General features: G+C 42.7%; 4 protein-coding genes across 5 annotated transcripts in view; 3 read left to right on the top strand and 1 right to left on the bottom strand.

Moving 5' to 3' along the window:
- The first annotated feature begins 3,559 nt into the window (after positions 1-3,559).
- LOC139351461 (glyoxal reductase-like) lies at positions 3,560-6,878 on the top strand. Its single transcript, XM_070993385.1, has 6 exons — positions 3,560-3,711; positions 3,987-4,289; positions 4,510-4,655; positions 4,936-5,075; positions 5,890-6,048; positions 6,163-6,878. Exons 2-6 carry the CDS (start codon positions 4,045-4,047, stop codon positions 6,340-6,342), a joined length of 870 nt encoding a protein of 289 aa, XP_070849486.1. The 5' UTR covers positions 3,560-3,711; positions 3,987-4,044; the 3' UTR covers positions 6,343-6,878.
- A 235-nt stretch (positions 6,879-7,113) lies between these two features.
- On the top strand, positions 7,114-10,321 carry LOC139351111 (glyoxal reductase-like). 2 transcript variants are annotated; one of them, XM_070992805.1, is made up of 6 exons: positions 7,114-7,304; positions 8,000-8,302; positions 8,555-8,700; positions 8,932-9,071; positions 9,194-9,352; positions 9,467-10,321. In XM_070992805.1, the coding sequence occupies exons 2-6, from the start codon at positions 8,058-8,060 to the stop codon at positions 9,644-9,646; spliced, it is 870 nt and encodes a 289-aa protein (XP_070848906.1). In that variant the 5' UTR covers positions 7,114-7,304; positions 8,000-8,057; the 3' UTR covers positions 9,647-10,321. The 2 variants fall into 2 exon arrangements, with proteins under 2 accessions (XP_070848906.1, XP_070848905.1); XM_070992804.1 differs by having other exon boundaries at positions 7,170-7,192.
- A 2-nt stretch (positions 10,322-10,323) lies between these two features.
- Positions 10,324-15,422, bottom strand: badb (BCL2 associated agonist of cell death b). The gene is made up of 4 exons (XM_070992809.1): positions 15,274-15,422; positions 14,420-14,581; positions 13,312-13,532; positions 10,324-12,883 (listed from the first exon to the last, which is right to left on the bottom strand). The coding sequence occupies exons 2-4, from the start codon at positions 14,571-14,573 to the stop codon at positions 12,746-12,748; spliced, it is 513 nt and encodes a 170-aa protein (XP_070848910.1). The 5' UTR covers positions 14,574-14,581; positions 15,274-15,422; the 3' UTR covers positions 10,324-12,745.
- LOC139351108 (sodium/calcium exchanger 1-like) overlaps positions 14,480-17,470 on the top strand; it is a 104,679-nt gene continuing 101,688 nt past the window's right edge. The window contains exon 1 of the mRNA XM_070992795.1: positions 14,480-14,589. The gene's annotated coding sequence lies outside the window, so the exon portion shown is untranslated. The remainder of the gene's footprint in view (positions 14,590-17,470) is intronic.

Here is a 17,470-nt window from a genome sequence, read left to right as displayed (position 1 = left end):
TACACACCGTTCACAGTGAAGAGGGATAAGGAGGATAAGCAATGACAGCCTTGCAAATCAATTCAGCCATGCCTGCTTTTGTCAGTACATATTACAAAATATGAATACAATAACCAGATGGGAATTAAAGAACTCAAAGCCCCACTTTTGTTGTATGACATGACAGCCGTGTTCACATACCTGCAATGGCCTTACACACAGATATTAGATGGATAAGTACCATATGCAACTATATTGTCTAATGGTATACACTGTCATATCACCACGCCTTAGTAGAGAGAATGGCTCGTTAATTTATGACAACAGCCGCCTTAAATATTAGCATTAGCATTGGGACATAAGCAGACACACTCTCTTTAAAACATAATCACAATGTTCACTCACATTGGAGCCTGTGTGGCAGTGTTTGTGGGAGCACAGCGTAGATTTTTACAGAGCAAACGTGACTGTATTGTTGCACTGTAGAGTCTTAACACTGTCAGGAAGTTTGGGGGGGGGATTCAGTTTTTCATCTAAATTTAGTCAACATAAGTATTTATTTGCAAAGATTAGCTGTGCAGTAGTGAACAGAGCACTCACTCGACCACAGAAACCTTGCTCTCAGCGTCCAAGTCCTTCATCAAGTCCTTTAGTACAGCCTCCTCTAGTGGTGAATCTCTTTTACGGCGCTTTCGCTGCGGCTCAGACACAGAGGGGATTTGCTGTGCAGCCTCTTTGTCCTGCAACACACAGGAGTGTATTGTGTATGATAGATGGCTGTGAGGCAGGCCATACAGTACAGTAAATTGAGCTCCCTGTATTCTCACTCTGTTATATGTAAGTAAGAGAACAACCACTCACGGGGCTCAACTTCTCCAATGTTCGCTTTCCTGAAACAAGAAAAACACATGAGGCGTTAATATGGCTGAACACTATCTCAATGTACGTTTATGTGCTGCTCTGAGATTCACAGTGTCTACTACTACACTATGTGTCACTGTCACTGTTGAACCCCATCTCTGTCCTGATGAGGACAATCAGTTCAACAAGGGATGCACAAGTTGTGTACGTCTTTCCAAGTACAGGAATTGCTCTTTGAACCCTGTGTCACCAAGCTGTGAGTTTCTGCTCATCCTCACCATTTTGTGTGTTTTTCTCCAGGTAGAGGACCAGAGTAAACGGGTAGGCTCTCAGCTTCTTCTCACAATGCTTGCACATCACCTTAGACACTCCCTCCCACCGTTTTTTATCTGTTAGTTCACGGTTAACTCTTTTAATTTAGCATTTAGCAAGCTGACGATCGCTAGCTGTGTTCTGTGGATCTGTACTTTGCAGTGTAGCGATTTAAGGATAATACATGTAGCTGCTGCAGTACTGTCCACTAAAGCATGCACTACAGCTATTGGGGCCACACTTTGACTTATTCCCTGCAACCACGATCTCATGTAAAAGCAGCACTGGTGACATACTTCCACACTTGCATGACCTAATGCTGAAGAGTTCTGAGATACACAGTATTACTGATGTGGGGATGAATGGTGGAGTAGTTCGGAAGCTGCCAGACAAATAAACACACTCATGGGTGAATAAAGTGGTGAGTTCACTGTAAAGGATACAAGGGAAGACATTGAAGTGGGGACTACAGAAGGGTTGGAGACTGTCCAGGTTGCCGAGAACAGTTCTGGTAATTTCCTGAAAACGGAGAACAGAAAGAGAGAGTCGAAGAGATAATAATATAAAGAAAGAGCACTGCGAATAATGATAGGTCAGAATGAATCACTATACTATGAAAGCAGACAATTAATTTAAGAAGAACAGCAAGAATGACAGGGAGTCAACAGGCGAGCAGTATCCATAATTACCTCCAGCTCCTGACTGAGTGTGCCTTCCATTTCCTCCTTTCCACTGATGAAACATATTACACACATTATAATATGTTCTCTACACGTTAGTATCTCAACAGTTATGCTGTAATATTAGCAGTTCAGTTTTGGTAGCTTTAAAAAATGCTGATTAGTGTCAGGGTTTGTATACATGAGTGAATCCCTCTCGTTGATGCAGCGCATGCATCAAAAGGCTTCGACTGTTGAGCACAATGTCAAACGGTAAGAGGATGTAACGCTGCAATGCTGCTCAGCCTTTGAGTGTCAAAAATATTAGCGTGTAGTTTAAATAAAAAGAGCCTTCTCAGTCGAAGGAAACTGGCTTTAAGGCCCTCCAGGATCAGTTAGGACTCTTATTCTCGCACGTTATCCCTGAATAAAAGCTGACAGGTCCTGTGGGGCCTTAGATCCTCCTGTTTTGCAGATGAAACGAAACGTCGAGACAAGCTTAGGTAACACACATCAGAACACGTAACAGCAGCCAACACAGGCGGCAGCGTTAAAGGATGGAGTTAAGATAGAGAAAAGGATCAATGTTTCCTCTCTTGTCTGAAGCTCAGCACATCTCCCCAGCTGCTTTTGAGATTGAGGAACATTTTGCAAAGCTTTGAAGAACTTCAGGGGGGAAATGGAAAGAAGCAATGAGTGGATGCAGCATCAATCAATAGTCTTTCTCTTGCTGGTATGTTTGCTGTATGGATTTTTGAGCTTGTGTTGTTTAATCCAGAGCCTAGTCTCTGTTTCAAGTCTGGTCTGAAAATACTTTCCACCTTTCCTTACACTTATACATTCCACCTTTCCTTAAACTATTCGGTTTTTCACTTGAAACTGTCCTGGGTTTGGCCACAAGTTGAAAGCACAAATTATTAAATTTCTGCTCATGTCAGGTCATTAGAGTATGCTCATCCCAATCTGAAGAATGATCACCGAGATAGGCCACAAAATTTGATTTCCAGCTCACTACTATCCACTTAATCCTATCTCAAGGTTGGTTTTGGGATGTTATTTTATGTCAGTGTCTTCTTTGTCTGTGCTGTCCTTACCAAAAGAGAAGACACTGGAGGAAGCAAGAGTAGATACTACGTGCGAATATGAGGCTGTGCGATGTAACGATCAATGTCTGCCTTGCCTGTAGCTGCTGCCTCCCCTGATCTTGAACTTGTAGATAAAATTGCTAGCTTTGACGAATCGAGTTTCAGGTAAAGGGAAGGAGAAGGTCTGCAGTGGCATGGCTGACCTAAAGTGGTTTGGACGATAAAACCAGCAAATAAACAGATTCATCTATTAATTGATGGAGGGTTTGTTCAGAGGGAAACCAAAACACAGAACAACATCACTGAAAATGTTGAATTGGTCTAGCTAGCTAGAAAAAACTTACACATACAGTTGATTGTTACATTAACTTCCATTCATGTTCATTCTCTCTCTCTCTCGCTCCTAAAATTACCGTAATGTCTACAGAAAATGGCGAGCATGAAATTCGTCAGTCGTCCAGGAACCGTATCTCATCCTCCATAGGGGACGCCAACGGTTAAAACGGTGAACGTCAATCAAACGCTTGACACGCCTCATGCGTCGCTGGACAGGGCTAATTCCCGCCTTCCGGTCGCTTGTCCTTCCTTGATTAGCTAGATCTTCTTCCAATCAGCGGCGTCAGAGCAGGTGTCACCATGGTGCCGGCGAAAACCGCCCAAACTGTCACATGACTGTCAACAGCCCACGTGTAGCAGGAAGGGGAGGTTGTAAGCATTCTTCTCTGGACAGCGGTCAAAGTTTGAAGTCCAGTAAATTTACATGTACATGTGATGCGCATTCACTTGAAAATAGTTCAGCTGAAGGGGCCCAAAAGGTGAGATGAAAATATGTATTATCTTTAACGGTGGCAGCGGTATTTAATGACGTCCCCACCTAGTTTGAGAGATTGTAATCCAACAACTGACGTTTCTACTTCTTAATTAATCCAGCGTCATCGGTGATGTGACTTTCTATTGTTCTAATGGTGAATCATTGATTCATTGTGACAATACATACATTTTCTGAAACGATGTCCTTGTAACTTGCTTTGTGATGTTGCCAGTGTTCTAAAATGCACTTCTTAATGAACTCTCTCTCCCTCTTTAACAGTGCCCAGTAGACCAAATAGCCCAAACAAGGTACAAAGAAGAGCTGCCTGTCAGATCAGATGTCCTCCTCCACTACCGCTTCTGTCCTCCTAAATACGGGGGTTCAGATGCCCCTCCTGGGTTTGGGGACCTACAAGTTGGTGGGTCCTGAAGTTGTCTATCAGGCTGTGGATGCATCTCTGGCTGCTGGTTATCGGGCCTTTGACAGCGCAGCCGTCTACCAGAATGAAGCTGACTTGGGCCGAGCCCTGAAGAAGCTCCTACCCAAACATGGTTTAACCAGAGAGGATGTATTCATAACCAGGTGATACATTCAAGCTCATATATGTTCCAAAAAAAAAAGCACAGCATGTCAGTAAATATGTGACCTTTGGGGTATTGTAGTTCTTAAGGCAGGCTCTCGAGTTCCAGCAATTTTCTGAACATGCATGTCATCATGTATACAGCTGGAGAATAAACATATTCACATATTCACATGCACAGTTCACAAATCTAAACAATCCTCCTCTCTCTTCTCCCTGCAGTAAACTGGGCCCCGAGGATCAAGGCAAGAGGGCCATGGAAGGAGCCCTCCACAGCCTGTCTCAGCTGGACCTGGGTTACATTGACCTCTACCTGATCCACTGGCCGGGCACAGAGGGTGTGCCAGTGTCTGACCAATGCAACCCAGGTAAGGAGTTCAGATTAAGTCAGTGTTTTCCTCCATGAACCAAAATATCACTGGTAGCATACAGTAAGTGTATGTTTTGCATGTACTGTCTGTACATTTATATTGTATATAAATATAAAGTATCTGAAATAAGTATTTGCTCTCAGGTGTATCCAGTGTTTTCTAAATAAATACTATAGAATTAAGATACAATTCAAGCAGTCTTCTCACTTTCCTTGTCTCAATGTGGTTGTACTTGGGTAACACAGAGGACGAGGTCCTGGTTAATATTTGATTCCAGGCAACCGAGCTGAGAGTTGGGCCACACTGGAGGAGCTGCATGCCCAGGGGAAGCTGAAGGCCATCGGAGTGTCCAACTACACACCAGCACACATGAGAGAACTGATGCAGAGCTGCAAAGTCCCTCCTGCGGCGCTACAGGTGTGTAATGCATGAGAATGAAAGGACATACATGTATTACACATACAACACTTGTTCACAGATGGAGAAAATAAGATGGATGCACTCAGTTTTTGAAAGCACAAATGTCTTTTTTCCAACAACAACAGCTGGGTGGCATTATTTTTCCAGGTTGTCCATACATTCCTTTCTCATGTCTCAGGAACACCTTGATGGAATTTCTTCAAATTTGTGACAAATGGTCACTAGGACACAAGGATGAACTGATTAGGCTTTGGAGGTCAAAGGTCATTATGACCACAAAAAAATCATTATTGAGCATAACTCAAGAATTCATTCACTAATTCTGGCAAAATTTCACACAAATGTCTCATAAGGTAAATTGATGAAGTTTTATATCCAAAAGGTCAAAGTTCAACTTCTCTGTGACATCAGCACCATAAATCAGTAACAGAAGGGGAGACTGTGACCATCTTTCACATCTGGTCAGATACTAAATTGCTGACACTGATCTTGGGCGTCCACATTGAAACTGATTGTATAGATCTTCTGTGCTGCTGGTTGAAGTTGTCTGGCAAGTTTTACAATCTGTGCCTTCTTTGCAGCAACATTCATATTTGAAGCATTGTAGTTGACTACAAGCTCATTGGTTTTGCTGATATTGAGCTTCAGGTCATTGCTGTTGCACCATGTGATGGAGCTCTCTATCAGCCCTCTGTGTTCCTCTGTAAAAATAGTCTCCAAGTAAAGACAGCACTGGGGTGAGTCTTCAAACACATATGAGGCATACAATGGCAAGATGGTAATTCTATTTCATTTTTTGTTTTCCCTTCAGGTAGAGTTTCATCCACGGCTGTGCCAGACAGAGCTGAGGAGTGTGTGTGAGGAGTATGGAGTGTGTTTTCAATCCTTCTCCTCCTTAGGGAAGGGAGCACTGGTCACTGACCCTGTGGTCATGGAGGTGGCCAAGAATTGTGAACGCACACCTGCACAGGTAAACAAACACAGACAAAACATCTTGACTTAGGTCCTGTTGGGTGAACTTTGTCTACTCAGTGTTTAATAAATAACATTTCTAGCACAAACACTTAGCTCTTCTGTTGTCTAGGTGCTGTTGCGCTGGGCTGTCCAGCAGGGCGTCCCAGTGATCCCCAAGTCTTCCAATCCAGACAGAATAAAGGACAATGCCAGGCTTTTTGACTTCACACTGAGTGACACGGACATGGACAGACTGTCAGCTTTGGACTGTGGCCACAAGTACTGCTTGGATTCATCAGATGTGGTTTGATAGACCACTGGGAACAAACATCAACTTCCATGATGCCTTTTTAAAGCTGCTGTTATTCAGATCTGACTGGTGGTCATGCCGTGATGGGAAAATGCCACCAGAAAAAGTGGGAGATTAAGACACAGACATCTCAGTCAATATTTTTTTTCAAATGCACTGAGTTGATGTATCGAGAATTTAGACAAATGTATACTGAGACGTCTGAGAGTTCAAGTAATGTTTTGGATGAAACACGGAGGACCTTTTCAGGCAGTACCTCTGGGTGTGTTGCATGTTGACGAAAAAATGTTTTCTGTTAATTACACATTTGTCAGTTTGCCAACATTTTAAGACTACCTCCATATTCTTTGTTGCCTCGTGCTGTTCTTTAATCTTACTCTTACAAATGAATATAATGGCTCTTGTGCTAGCTTTATTGTTTCAGCTCTCTATGATTTGCCACAAATTTGCAATAAAATTATTTATTGAGGACAGCATACGCCATAATTTGTATAGCTCTGTTTATAAAAGTAATTAAAACATGATAAGGAATCAACAATGAGAGCGTGCTTCTCACTCTCGCACTGAAAATGACCGTAATTTCCACAGAGCAGGTCGTCCGGAGAGCCACCTTCATCCTCCAGCAGCAGGACGTCCAACGCTAAATCTGACCGGCTACAAACAAACGCCGCGAGATTCTCTGGACAGGTTTTCCGCCGTACCTGGATCTTCCAATCAGCGGCGTAAAGGGAAGGTGTCGCTATGGTGACGCGGAGAACCGCCCAAACTGTCACATGACTGTCAGCTGACTACGTTTAGCAGAGGAGAGTAGCTGTAAACATTTCCCTCTGTACGCCGGTGAAAGTTAGAAGTAAGGTTAGATTTTACTTTTCTTTTTTTGCTCACGGCGTTTCCTTTCGTTGACAGTTTTCTTTAGTATGTGAGGAGGCGACAAGTTGTTGCCTATTCAAGGAGTACTAAAGGTGAGTTGAAATGTGTTATATGTAACACTGGCAACCATATTTAAGAGCGTTCCCAGCCACTTTTCTAAATAGTAATGTCCCCTTAGATATGTCACATTCATCTGTTTTAACATCGTTGCGTCACTGCAGCACTGTTTCTACTGTATTATGACGTTAAGTTTGCTTAAACAGCATTACTGTGACAATGCTACAAAACGATGTGACGTTCCAGTGTTCTGAAACATCGTCACCGTCGGTTCATTGTTACAGTGTTTATACATAATTGACGTTAAAACGATGTAACACTGTCGCAGTGTACCAACTGCATTGTGACGTCCCAGCGTTCAAGAATTGTGTCATATAATAATAGTACTGAATATCACACACAGTCATGTGGTGCACCTAGCAGCATTGCGACGCCGTGACGTCATAACATTGCGCCACTGTAGCACCGTTTATACTTACAGCTACAGAATTTTCAGGTCTCCCACTGTAACAGTTGTCAGCATTGGTACTGATTTGCTACTTTACAACAATATGGGCATCAGTAAGGAAACTGATGGGAAGTTGTGGGAAACCTGCAGACATCAGTTTAACCTCTCTGCTTCTCCACCTTCAGAGGTGCAGGACCAGTCTAAACATAACCACGTCAATTTTTGCTACTCAGAAAAATCCCCCATTCATTTCTGAATGAACTCTCTCTCCCTCTTTAACAGTGTCCAGTAGACCAAATAGCCCAAACAAGGTACAAAGAAGAGCTGCCTGTCAGATCAGATGTCCTCCTCCACTACCACTTCTGTCCTCCTAAATATGGGGGTTCAGATGCCCCTCCTGGGTTTGGGGACCTACAAGTTGGTGGGTCCTGAAGTTGTCTACCAGGCTGTGGATGCATCTCTGGCTGCTGGTTATCGGGCCTTTGACAGCGCAGCCGTCTACCAGAATGAAGCTGACTTGGGCCGAGCCCTGAAGGAGCTCCTACCCAAACATGGTTTAACCAGAGAGGATGTATTCATAACCAGGTGATACATGCAGGCTCATATATGTTCCAAAAAAACAAAACAAAAAAAACACAGCATATCAGTAAATATGTGACCTTTGGGGTATTACAATTCTTAATGCAGGCTCTTTAGTTCCAGCAATTTTCTGAACATGCATGTCATCATGTATACTGTACAGCTGGAGAATAAACATATTCACATATATTACATTCACATATTGTCAAAGGCACAGTGTACAAATCTAAACAATCCTCCTCTCTCTTCTCCCTGCAGTAAACTGGGCCCCAAGGATCAAGGCAAGAGGGCCATGGAAGGAGCCCTCCACAGCCTGTCTCAGCTGGACCTGGGTTACATTGACCTCTACCTGATCCACTGGCCGGGCACACAGGGTGTGCCAGTGTCTGACCAATGCAACCCAGGTAAGGAATTCAGGTTAAGTCAGTGTTTTCCTCCATGAACCAAAATATCACTGGAAACATAGGTGTGTGTTTTGCATGTACTGTATGTACATTTATGTTGTATACAAATGTAAAGCAAGCAATTAATTAATTATGAGATACAATTCAAGCAGTCTTCTCACTTTCCTTGTCTCAATGTGGTTGTACTTGGGTAACACTGAGGACGAGGTCCTCATTAATATTTGATTCCAGGCAACCGAGCTCAGAGTTGGGCCACACTGGAGGAGCTGCATGCCCAGGGGAAGCTGAAGGCCATCGGAGTGTCCAACTACACACCAGCACACATGAGAGAACTGATGCAGAGCTGCAAAGTCCCTCCTGCGGTGCTACAGGTGTGTAATGCATGAGAATGAAAGGACATACATGTATTACACATACAACACTTGTTCACAGATGGAGAAAATAAGATGGATGCACTCAGGTTGCCAATACAGATGTTTTTTTTTCCCTTCAGGTAGAGTTTCATCCACGGCTGTGCCAGACAGAGCTGAGGAGTGTGTGTGAGGAGTATGGAGTGTGTTTTCAATCCTTCTCCTCCTTAGGGAAGGGAGCACTGGTCACTGACCCTGTGGTCATGGAGGTGGCCAAGAATTGTGAACGCACACCTGCACAGGTAAACAAACACAGACAAAACATCTTGACTTAGGTCCTGTTGGGTGAACTTTGTCTACTCAGTGTTTAATAAATAACATTTCTAGCACAAACACTTAGCTCTTCTGTTCTCTAGGTGCTGTTGCGCTGGGCTGTGCAGCAGGGCGTCCCAGTGATCCCCAAGTCTTCCAATCCAGACAGAATAAAGGACAATGCCAGGCTTTTTGACTTCACACTGAGTGACACGGACATGGACAGACTGTCAGCTTTGGACTGTGACCACAAGTACTGCTGGGATTCATCAGGTGTGGTTTGATAGACCACTGGGAACAAACATCAACTTCCATGATGCCTTTTTAAAGCTGCTGTTATTCAGATCTGACTGACAGAAATTAGAGTTTACATGAAAAATCCACTGGGCTAATGTAGAGAATTTAGATCAATGTATATGTATGCACCAAGAATACTGGGAGTTTGGATAATACTAGCCAATAATTTGCCCTGTGTATTGACCCATATGCCATGAAACACCTACTAACAAAAAATGTTGTGTGCCATCGTTTTAAGACTGACCCCAGTCTGTATAACTGAGCTGTACGAGAATTAAACACTCTCTTTAAAAGCACTCTTAAAATTATTTATTCAGGACAGCATATACCAGAAGTTTCACAGCTGTAGAGAAAATACATTTACAAAAGTCATTAAAAAATTCAAAGGAATCCAACATAAAGAAGGAAATATCAGAAGTCAATTTTCTCCACACTCATCTCCAGATTCAAGTAATATCAAGGATGGTTGCAAAACTCCAGGTGCCCAGGCAGGTTTTTCCTCCAGGGTGTGTTCACTGCCACAAATGTTTAAAAGGCAAAACCACGACATCTTCTGAAACGCCTTTTCTAGACAAAATAAGTCTCTATATGGAAAGTGTCCTGAGACAACTTCTGTTGTGATTTGGCGCTATACAAATAAAATTGAATTGAATTGAAAATCCACTTCAGCCATTGGCATGCTTTCCTCACAGTTGTGACAGCAAATGCACCCCCCCCCATTATTGTGCTTTTTTTTTTTTCTTGAGCGTAATACGTGACAGCAAGCTGTAAAGTTTAAGGCGGTAATTGAGCGAACAGACAAGGCTGGCTATGCGGCGTCACATCACAGGTTACAGCATGTCCAAGGCAGTTCAGAACAAAGTTATGCTCCTGCTAAACTTTATTTTCAAGAGAGTAAAGCATTCATATCTGGCCCCAAGCTCTCAACACCATGTACATAAATATTCTCTGCCAGCTGATCCAACTGTACCACATGTGTCAAAGTACAGCTACAGGTCGACTAGGACTGACTTGCTCAAATGTAAACAAAGTAAACTTCTTCCAAATGTCCCTGTTCCCTGATCTGATATCACAAGATGGTAGAATTGCTTCTTTTTTAAGCAGTTCTAATGCAACAGCATCGTCTATTAACCATGTTGGGAGCTTTATACCAGATACTAATTCAATTTAACAGGGTCACCAAAACGTTGCAGTCAGTTCACCTTACACAGTCGTGGCGCTGCATGTTACAGAAACAAGTCAGACTAGGATGAATCATAAGAAAGGTGGTGCCGTTCAGATTGTCTCAGCTACTGATTAGAAATTTTCCTTAACCAAGTTTAGTAAAAGGTATAAAAAAGGAGGAGCAAAAGCTTTAAGACAGAACAAATGCAGCCCTTTAGCCTGCACACCCGAGCACGTCACAACTCAACCCCACAAGCTGAGAGGAAGAGGATAAGACAAGAAGAACAAACCTATCACCATTTTCAATAAATCACATATCGATGGACAAGTCACGAGTAGCCTACTCATATTTACCAGGCAGTGTAGAAGTGCTGATCCTAGTTTATTATCAGTTATATGAGTAATAACCTCCACGTAATTCATATTGTGTGGAATATAATATGTGAATAAGTCATCCTCAAAAGCCTAAATATAATACATAAATAGCATGAGATCAGCACTCCTAGACCTTAACAGATCACGATCCTGTGTTATTCACATCCCAATGCAGATAAAGGTGAACGACACACGTTTAAGCAGATTGTTTTAGAAATCCGACAGGACTGGGAACTGATTTCACTGAGCAAACTGTCCGTTTTCTTTATGCACCGGGCACTGAGTAAATGAGGCCAAAGGCTAGTGTTGGCTCCTTGTACAGCAGTTAATTGATCCCCACACACATCTTTAAATATGCACATAACATTTATCACAACAGCCATGGATTGTACACTGCCTATTGCTAGGTTGGCCAGACTTATTAAATAGCATGGTAACCTTGGAAAATAGCAACTTGGAAAATAAAATTCTGGCTAAACCACGTAGATTGTAACCTATACCCATTTGATAAACTATGAACAAAATATTTACACATAAAAATTCCAAAGTCTTTTTTTTTTTTTTTTTTTGCTCATCCAAGGCTTTAAAAAGATAGATTAATATTGGTTTGTGCTTTTTATATGTATGTTTAATGTCATTTTCTTCAGATAAAATCTAACCCTGAAATTTTATAAAAGATATTACTTCTGCATCATCAGAGATTGTCTTTGTACAAGATTGTTTTTCTTTTGATAAATTTGAGATATAAAGCAGTTGATAGTCAAGTACAGCTGTTGAAGTGGTGGTACTGGCTTGCAGGTAGCAGAATAGGAAGCGGGATAAAGGCCCCAATTGAATACTTTAAAAAATCCTTCCTTTTCACGCTCTTTCCTCTGCTGCCTGCAGATTATTTTGGCACACAATTACAGTGATCTCCATCAGCTCGCGTCAGTCGAGCGCGAGCATTTGAAGCTACACAAGCATTAGTAACACAGTGACGTTTGTGTCCTCCTCGAGGAGACGAGGAAGGAAATTCTAACAGCATTCAAGGTGGCCTCAGGTGATTTGATTTCAGTGCTTTTATCCCTCCATCCACAGTATATTGCATCGTTTTGATGGGCGAGACAACTGAAACGGTATCTTTAAACTGAGAGGTCACCTCTCAAATGCACTCATGTGCTTGTCTTTCTTTGCCTTTTGAAGACATCGTCTCTCCTCTCTTCGACCGTCGTTTGATCCGTTCTATGGGGTTCAGATAGCTAACAGTCCGCGTTCATGCCTGACTTTTACCCTTCCATAGTGGGCTGCCCAAGAATAACATCACAACCATCACAAATACAAACAAATTACTAAATATCCTCACCAATAATGTATAAAAATGACATGACTTAGCCATGCCTTCTTGTTTGGACCTTTCTCTTTTTTGATCAACCCATCTTTCTACCGTCCCTTCTCAGAGCAGGTCTACTTGTTCTCACACTGTTGTTCTCTTGGCTTCCCCACTGCTCTCCTCTCATCCCCATCAACTCCTCAAACCCTGTAGCACTCTTTATCTCCCCTCTCAGTGGCTACTCAGTGCGGGATGTGTGGTTTTCATGAAGGTTGTTCTCTCCCTCTGTCTCCTGGTGACTAAAGAGGTAGCTCCACCAGCTTCTAGAGTGGGGCATCTGTTGGGCCGTCCCAGCGCTCCTCGACTTCTTCATTTCCTGTATGAAATAGGGATATGATATAAAGTTTAAACTAGTCAGCTTTTGCCCCAAATTTAACATGTATAGGATTCAGGTTTTTGGGTAAACCAACTAAAAATAGGTGACTGACTCCTTTCCGACTGCCAGTTGAGAAGTTTGTTTCTGCTGTGTCACATTCAACAATCATGAACACACCGGAAAACAAGGAACAGTAAAAGCAGCATGGAGGCCGGGACTTTTTATATCCTCTACTTCAGACTCTCTTTCAACTCGATGCCGACTGAAAGATTCTCCTCGCTCTCTGGTCCGTTTCACTTCATGTACCATTTTTGCCCTCTTTTCCTCCAACCATGCCAAATACATAAATATGCTGTCATTGTTTTTTTTTTTTTTTTTTCCTAACCCCTTATGAACCCATCTTCCATCCTCTGATCCCTCATTCTCACCCCTTTGTCCAGCAGGCTGTCAAACTCGTCGCTCATCCTTCGGAGCTGCCGGCCGTATTTCTTGGCTGCCCACAAGGCAGGGGGAGCTGACTTGGACCGTCCCCTGAATGGAGCTCCTTCAGTGGGTGTACCGGCCTCAACTTCCCCCACACCCTGGAGCTCCTCATCTCTGGAAACGTCTGAGGCGTGGGACTCTGAGTTCACTCTCATCCGACCCGTCGCTACAAGACAAAGGTGAGAGGGGTGTGTAATGCTTTACAGGAGCAGGATTATAGTAGAACAAGACACGGCAAAAGGGAGCAATAAGGAAATAAAGTAGGAACAGAGGAATATTAATCAGTAGTTATCACTGGAGCAATTTGTTCAGAAATGTCAAACTATGCAGATAAAATACAAATAACATCTCCAGCTAGAGCTCGTTTAACTGCAAACAAGATTATCTTACATTTCGACTGAAAGTGTCATCTCATTTGAATGCTCCAAAGTACATCACAGTACGACCTCTGTGGCAAAGACCTGGTCAGAGGTCTGCAAAATGAGGCCTAAGAGACAAAGCTCAGAAATGGCAGAACAAACTAGGGGGAAAAACAGACGGCAATGTCGGAGAGAGTGACGAATGGCTGCTTTGATGCACTGACATCTTTCTCTATTTTGTGCAAGAATAGCATCTGCATTGCAGCAGCTCTCATGGAAAATGAGACTGGAGCAGAGAACCAGACCGGATATTGCTTTCTTTATCTACCAAGACTGCTACTACTGTTAATAACAAGCACACAGGCAGTTGTGGGTTTAGGTGTGAACTGTGCATCAGTACGCAGGTGAATTACAGCACATTAAATGCTCAGGGATCAAATTACATACACAGCTGACAACCGACAGTGATTGTGACGTATGGGACACGTTGGGATTAATAGACAGAAAAGTGAATGTAAAGCAAGATAAACTTTGAACTCCATCTGAAGCAGGCCGAGGTTACGGATGCTCAAACGTACTTTAGGTTTAGCAACGCAAGGTTTAACCATGCCGTGGCACCTCTGTGCAAATATCCTGCTCTAAACCCTCCACTCCTTTAACACCCCCCTTCCCACAATTCTTTGAGGTTTCCTACCTGCCATTCCCATTCGAAGGTCAGGTAGGGTGAGAGTGTGGCGCTGAGGAAGCTGTTGCTCTTCCCCAGTTGACGACTGGTTGCTTTTTCCTTCCTCTACCTCCTCTGATGGGTCTGACTCGCCGTCACTGGAAATAGTGAAGTTTGCAGCCATCGTGACATCTGGAGAGGTGAGATGCAAGGGAAATTAGAACCAGGGATACAGTAAATAATAATAATAATAATAATAATAATAATAATAATAATAATTACTGTCCACAAGATGCACAAATCAATGTTGATGACTTTCACGGGTATTTCTAATATCGTCTGTTGCTCTGCCTGCACTTGACCTGTCTGAGAAGGCATGTTGTTGCACACAAATGAAATATGCTCTTCCTGCATATCTCGCTATTATAAAGAAGGTTAAGATGCAAAGAAAGAGGCTATATATAAATTGTGCGACCATTTACTGTCAAACAACACATTAGCTAATTATTCAAGACCCTTAAAATGGCATCATCCATTGTATTGCTGATGCTGCCCGGTGCAACACACCCAGGCTAACGTTATCTATTTCACTTTGCTGTCCCTGATATTAGCCAGTCCAAAGGTATTCACGGTGTAACAACCCGCACATTACCGACTTCTTTCAACAACACAGAGCCATTTTTGATTTCTTTAAGGACTTCTTGTCATACTGTGATTACACCGGCCAAGACACGTTCATCCCCGGTCAACCACACTGAGTCTCTTGTTTTGTTGTTGTTGACTGAAGAGGACAAAAGAAACTTCCTACAGGGCGGAAGGTGCAAAGAGGCTACATTATCTCACGAAATACGTAAAAGAAAATGATTATGAACAGGTTTCCTTACCCGAGTCTTTATAGTGTGCTACAGGAAAGTGCGAGTGTGTCTTTAGTTGGCCTCATGCGGCCGCAGCTGTTGTTTTTGTAGTCGCGGTCTTGTCTTTTTACTGTACAACAGTTTAGCTCCTCGCTCACCCAATCGCCGCGCGTCACTGCACCGCCGCTGCGCGCTGACGTCACTGTTGCGAGCTAGGACTGGGCTGGGGCTTTGTTTGTCTCACCGCCTTGACGTAATGTTCAGTGTAGAGGCGCAGCAGCATTTCACTGGAACAGAAGTGAGGCCAATTGTGTTTTTATCGGTCTCTTTCCATTTTTATCAGTGGTGGGGTTCAGATCCTATACTGGAATAAAAACTCTAATACCACAGTTTAATAATACTCCAAGAAAAGTCCTGCATGAGAAAAAATACACAAGTTCTATCACCAAAATGTATGTAAATTACCAAGGGTAAAAGCATTTATTATGTATGGCGAATCCAAAGGAAATAATCAGAGTCTGCAGAACCCATGTTTTTTAGTACCAAACCTTTATATAAACAGGTGAGTCTGACTGAGATTATAAAATCTCTTTATCACGGGAGCAATGGCCAAGATGTTACACAACACCTGTGAGATTTGCTCTTGACAGATCTTGGCTGATAAGGAGAGGGTGGGCCAAGCGAGTAGCTGCATGCAAGTGTACACACACACACACACACACACACACACACACACACACACACACACACACACACACACACACGCACACACACACACAGATTTACTGTCTGTTGCTGAACATGATGAAATAGTCTTTGAGTGAAGTAATATGAATTGATTTCTATTTGTAATAAGATGTGTTAAACATAGACTAAACTCACAGCAAGACAGAGGACGGGCACCAACATTGTGTCAAGTCTGGTCTTGTCTCCCTTTCCCTTCTATTTTTTTTGTCCATTTCCTGAATCATGTGAGACATGAAGGGGACAGAAATCTCCAGTGCTCAGCTTGTTGTCATACCTCGTCTGAGCAGCAGGTGGGGAGGCAGGATTACAAACTGATCCCCTTTGAGTTGAACTGAGCAGCGTTCCTCTTCGGTCACACTGCTTTAGTCTCCTGTCAGAGGTTGTGTGGTTTCAACAGATGGGAAAAATCCCATATGTTGAGTTCCATGTTCAATTGCAGGCGTATGATGTAATAACATATTTTGCAACATGTGGGACATTTTTCATGACGTTTGTTATCCATCATAACTGTGTCATAAAATCAACGTCAATGGAAAAAACAAACTGTTTCTCATTTCCTGAAAAGCTGGTACTGAAGAAAAGCATCCTGCTGGTGTGAAAAACATGACCTCTGTCCCTAACTGAAAAAAAATCCTTATAATAGAGCAACACTGTATGTAGGGTTTGTATGGCACCGCATATCCTCCACTGACTGTCTTTCTGCTTTGCTCTCTTGCACTTTCCTCACATCAGCGCAGGCGAGTCAAGCATGTAATTATCTACCATTTATATCTAGTGCTGCCTCTTCACTCTTCTCCTCCTCTTCATCATTCTTCGCTCTCCCCTCTCGTACATTAAGAGCCTCTTGTGAGATGAGAAACAAAATTAGTCAGTTTTGCAAAGTCAGTAGGTGACACTTGAGCAGGACGGGCGAACTGCTTTTGTGGAAACTGTGACTGGGATTCGATCCGATGTGAAGCAGCTTCTTCTAATTCAGTATATCCAAATAGAGCTAATGTGAGTTTCTAATCTTAGACAAACATGCAAAGTCTGCACAGTCAGCTTTTCATACACTGGTGTAAGGATGGAGCAGCTCGAGAGAAAGACTGTTGAGGCTCGCCTCTTTTGAACTCTATTTTTGGAGGGATTATAGAAATAATACATGGGAGTTCTCTTTTTGGTTGGATTTGGGTGCCGTTTGAGAACCATACTGTTATTATCCATTTTAATCTGTATGTGGTGTGATGTGTGTGTGTGTGTGTGTGTGTGAGTGTGTGTGAGTAAAGCCATGCATGCACTAACTTCATAGTATTTTTGAGCCATAAAATCCAGAAGAGTGCGAGAAAGACTGATCTTACACAGTTTCTTGCACAAGTAGGATCATTTTCACTCTCATATACAGGCACAGAGTGTGTGTTTGTGTGTAAATCTGCTGGATTTAAGTGTAATCTGAAGGAGCCATACAATTATCATCCATTTATATCTCCCTGTACCAACCTCG

This window comes from Chaetodon trifascialis, chromosome 23, assembly GCF_039877785.1.
Source record: "Chaetodon trifascialis isolate fChaTrf1 chromosome 23, fChaTrf1.hap1, whole genome shotgun sequence".
NCBI classification, from domain to species: domain Eukaryota; kingdom Metazoa; phylum Chordata; class Actinopteri; order Chaetodontiformes; family Chaetodontidae; genus Chaetodon; species Chaetodon trifascialis.
This window is presented reverse-complemented; position numbering and strand designations above follow the sequence as displayed.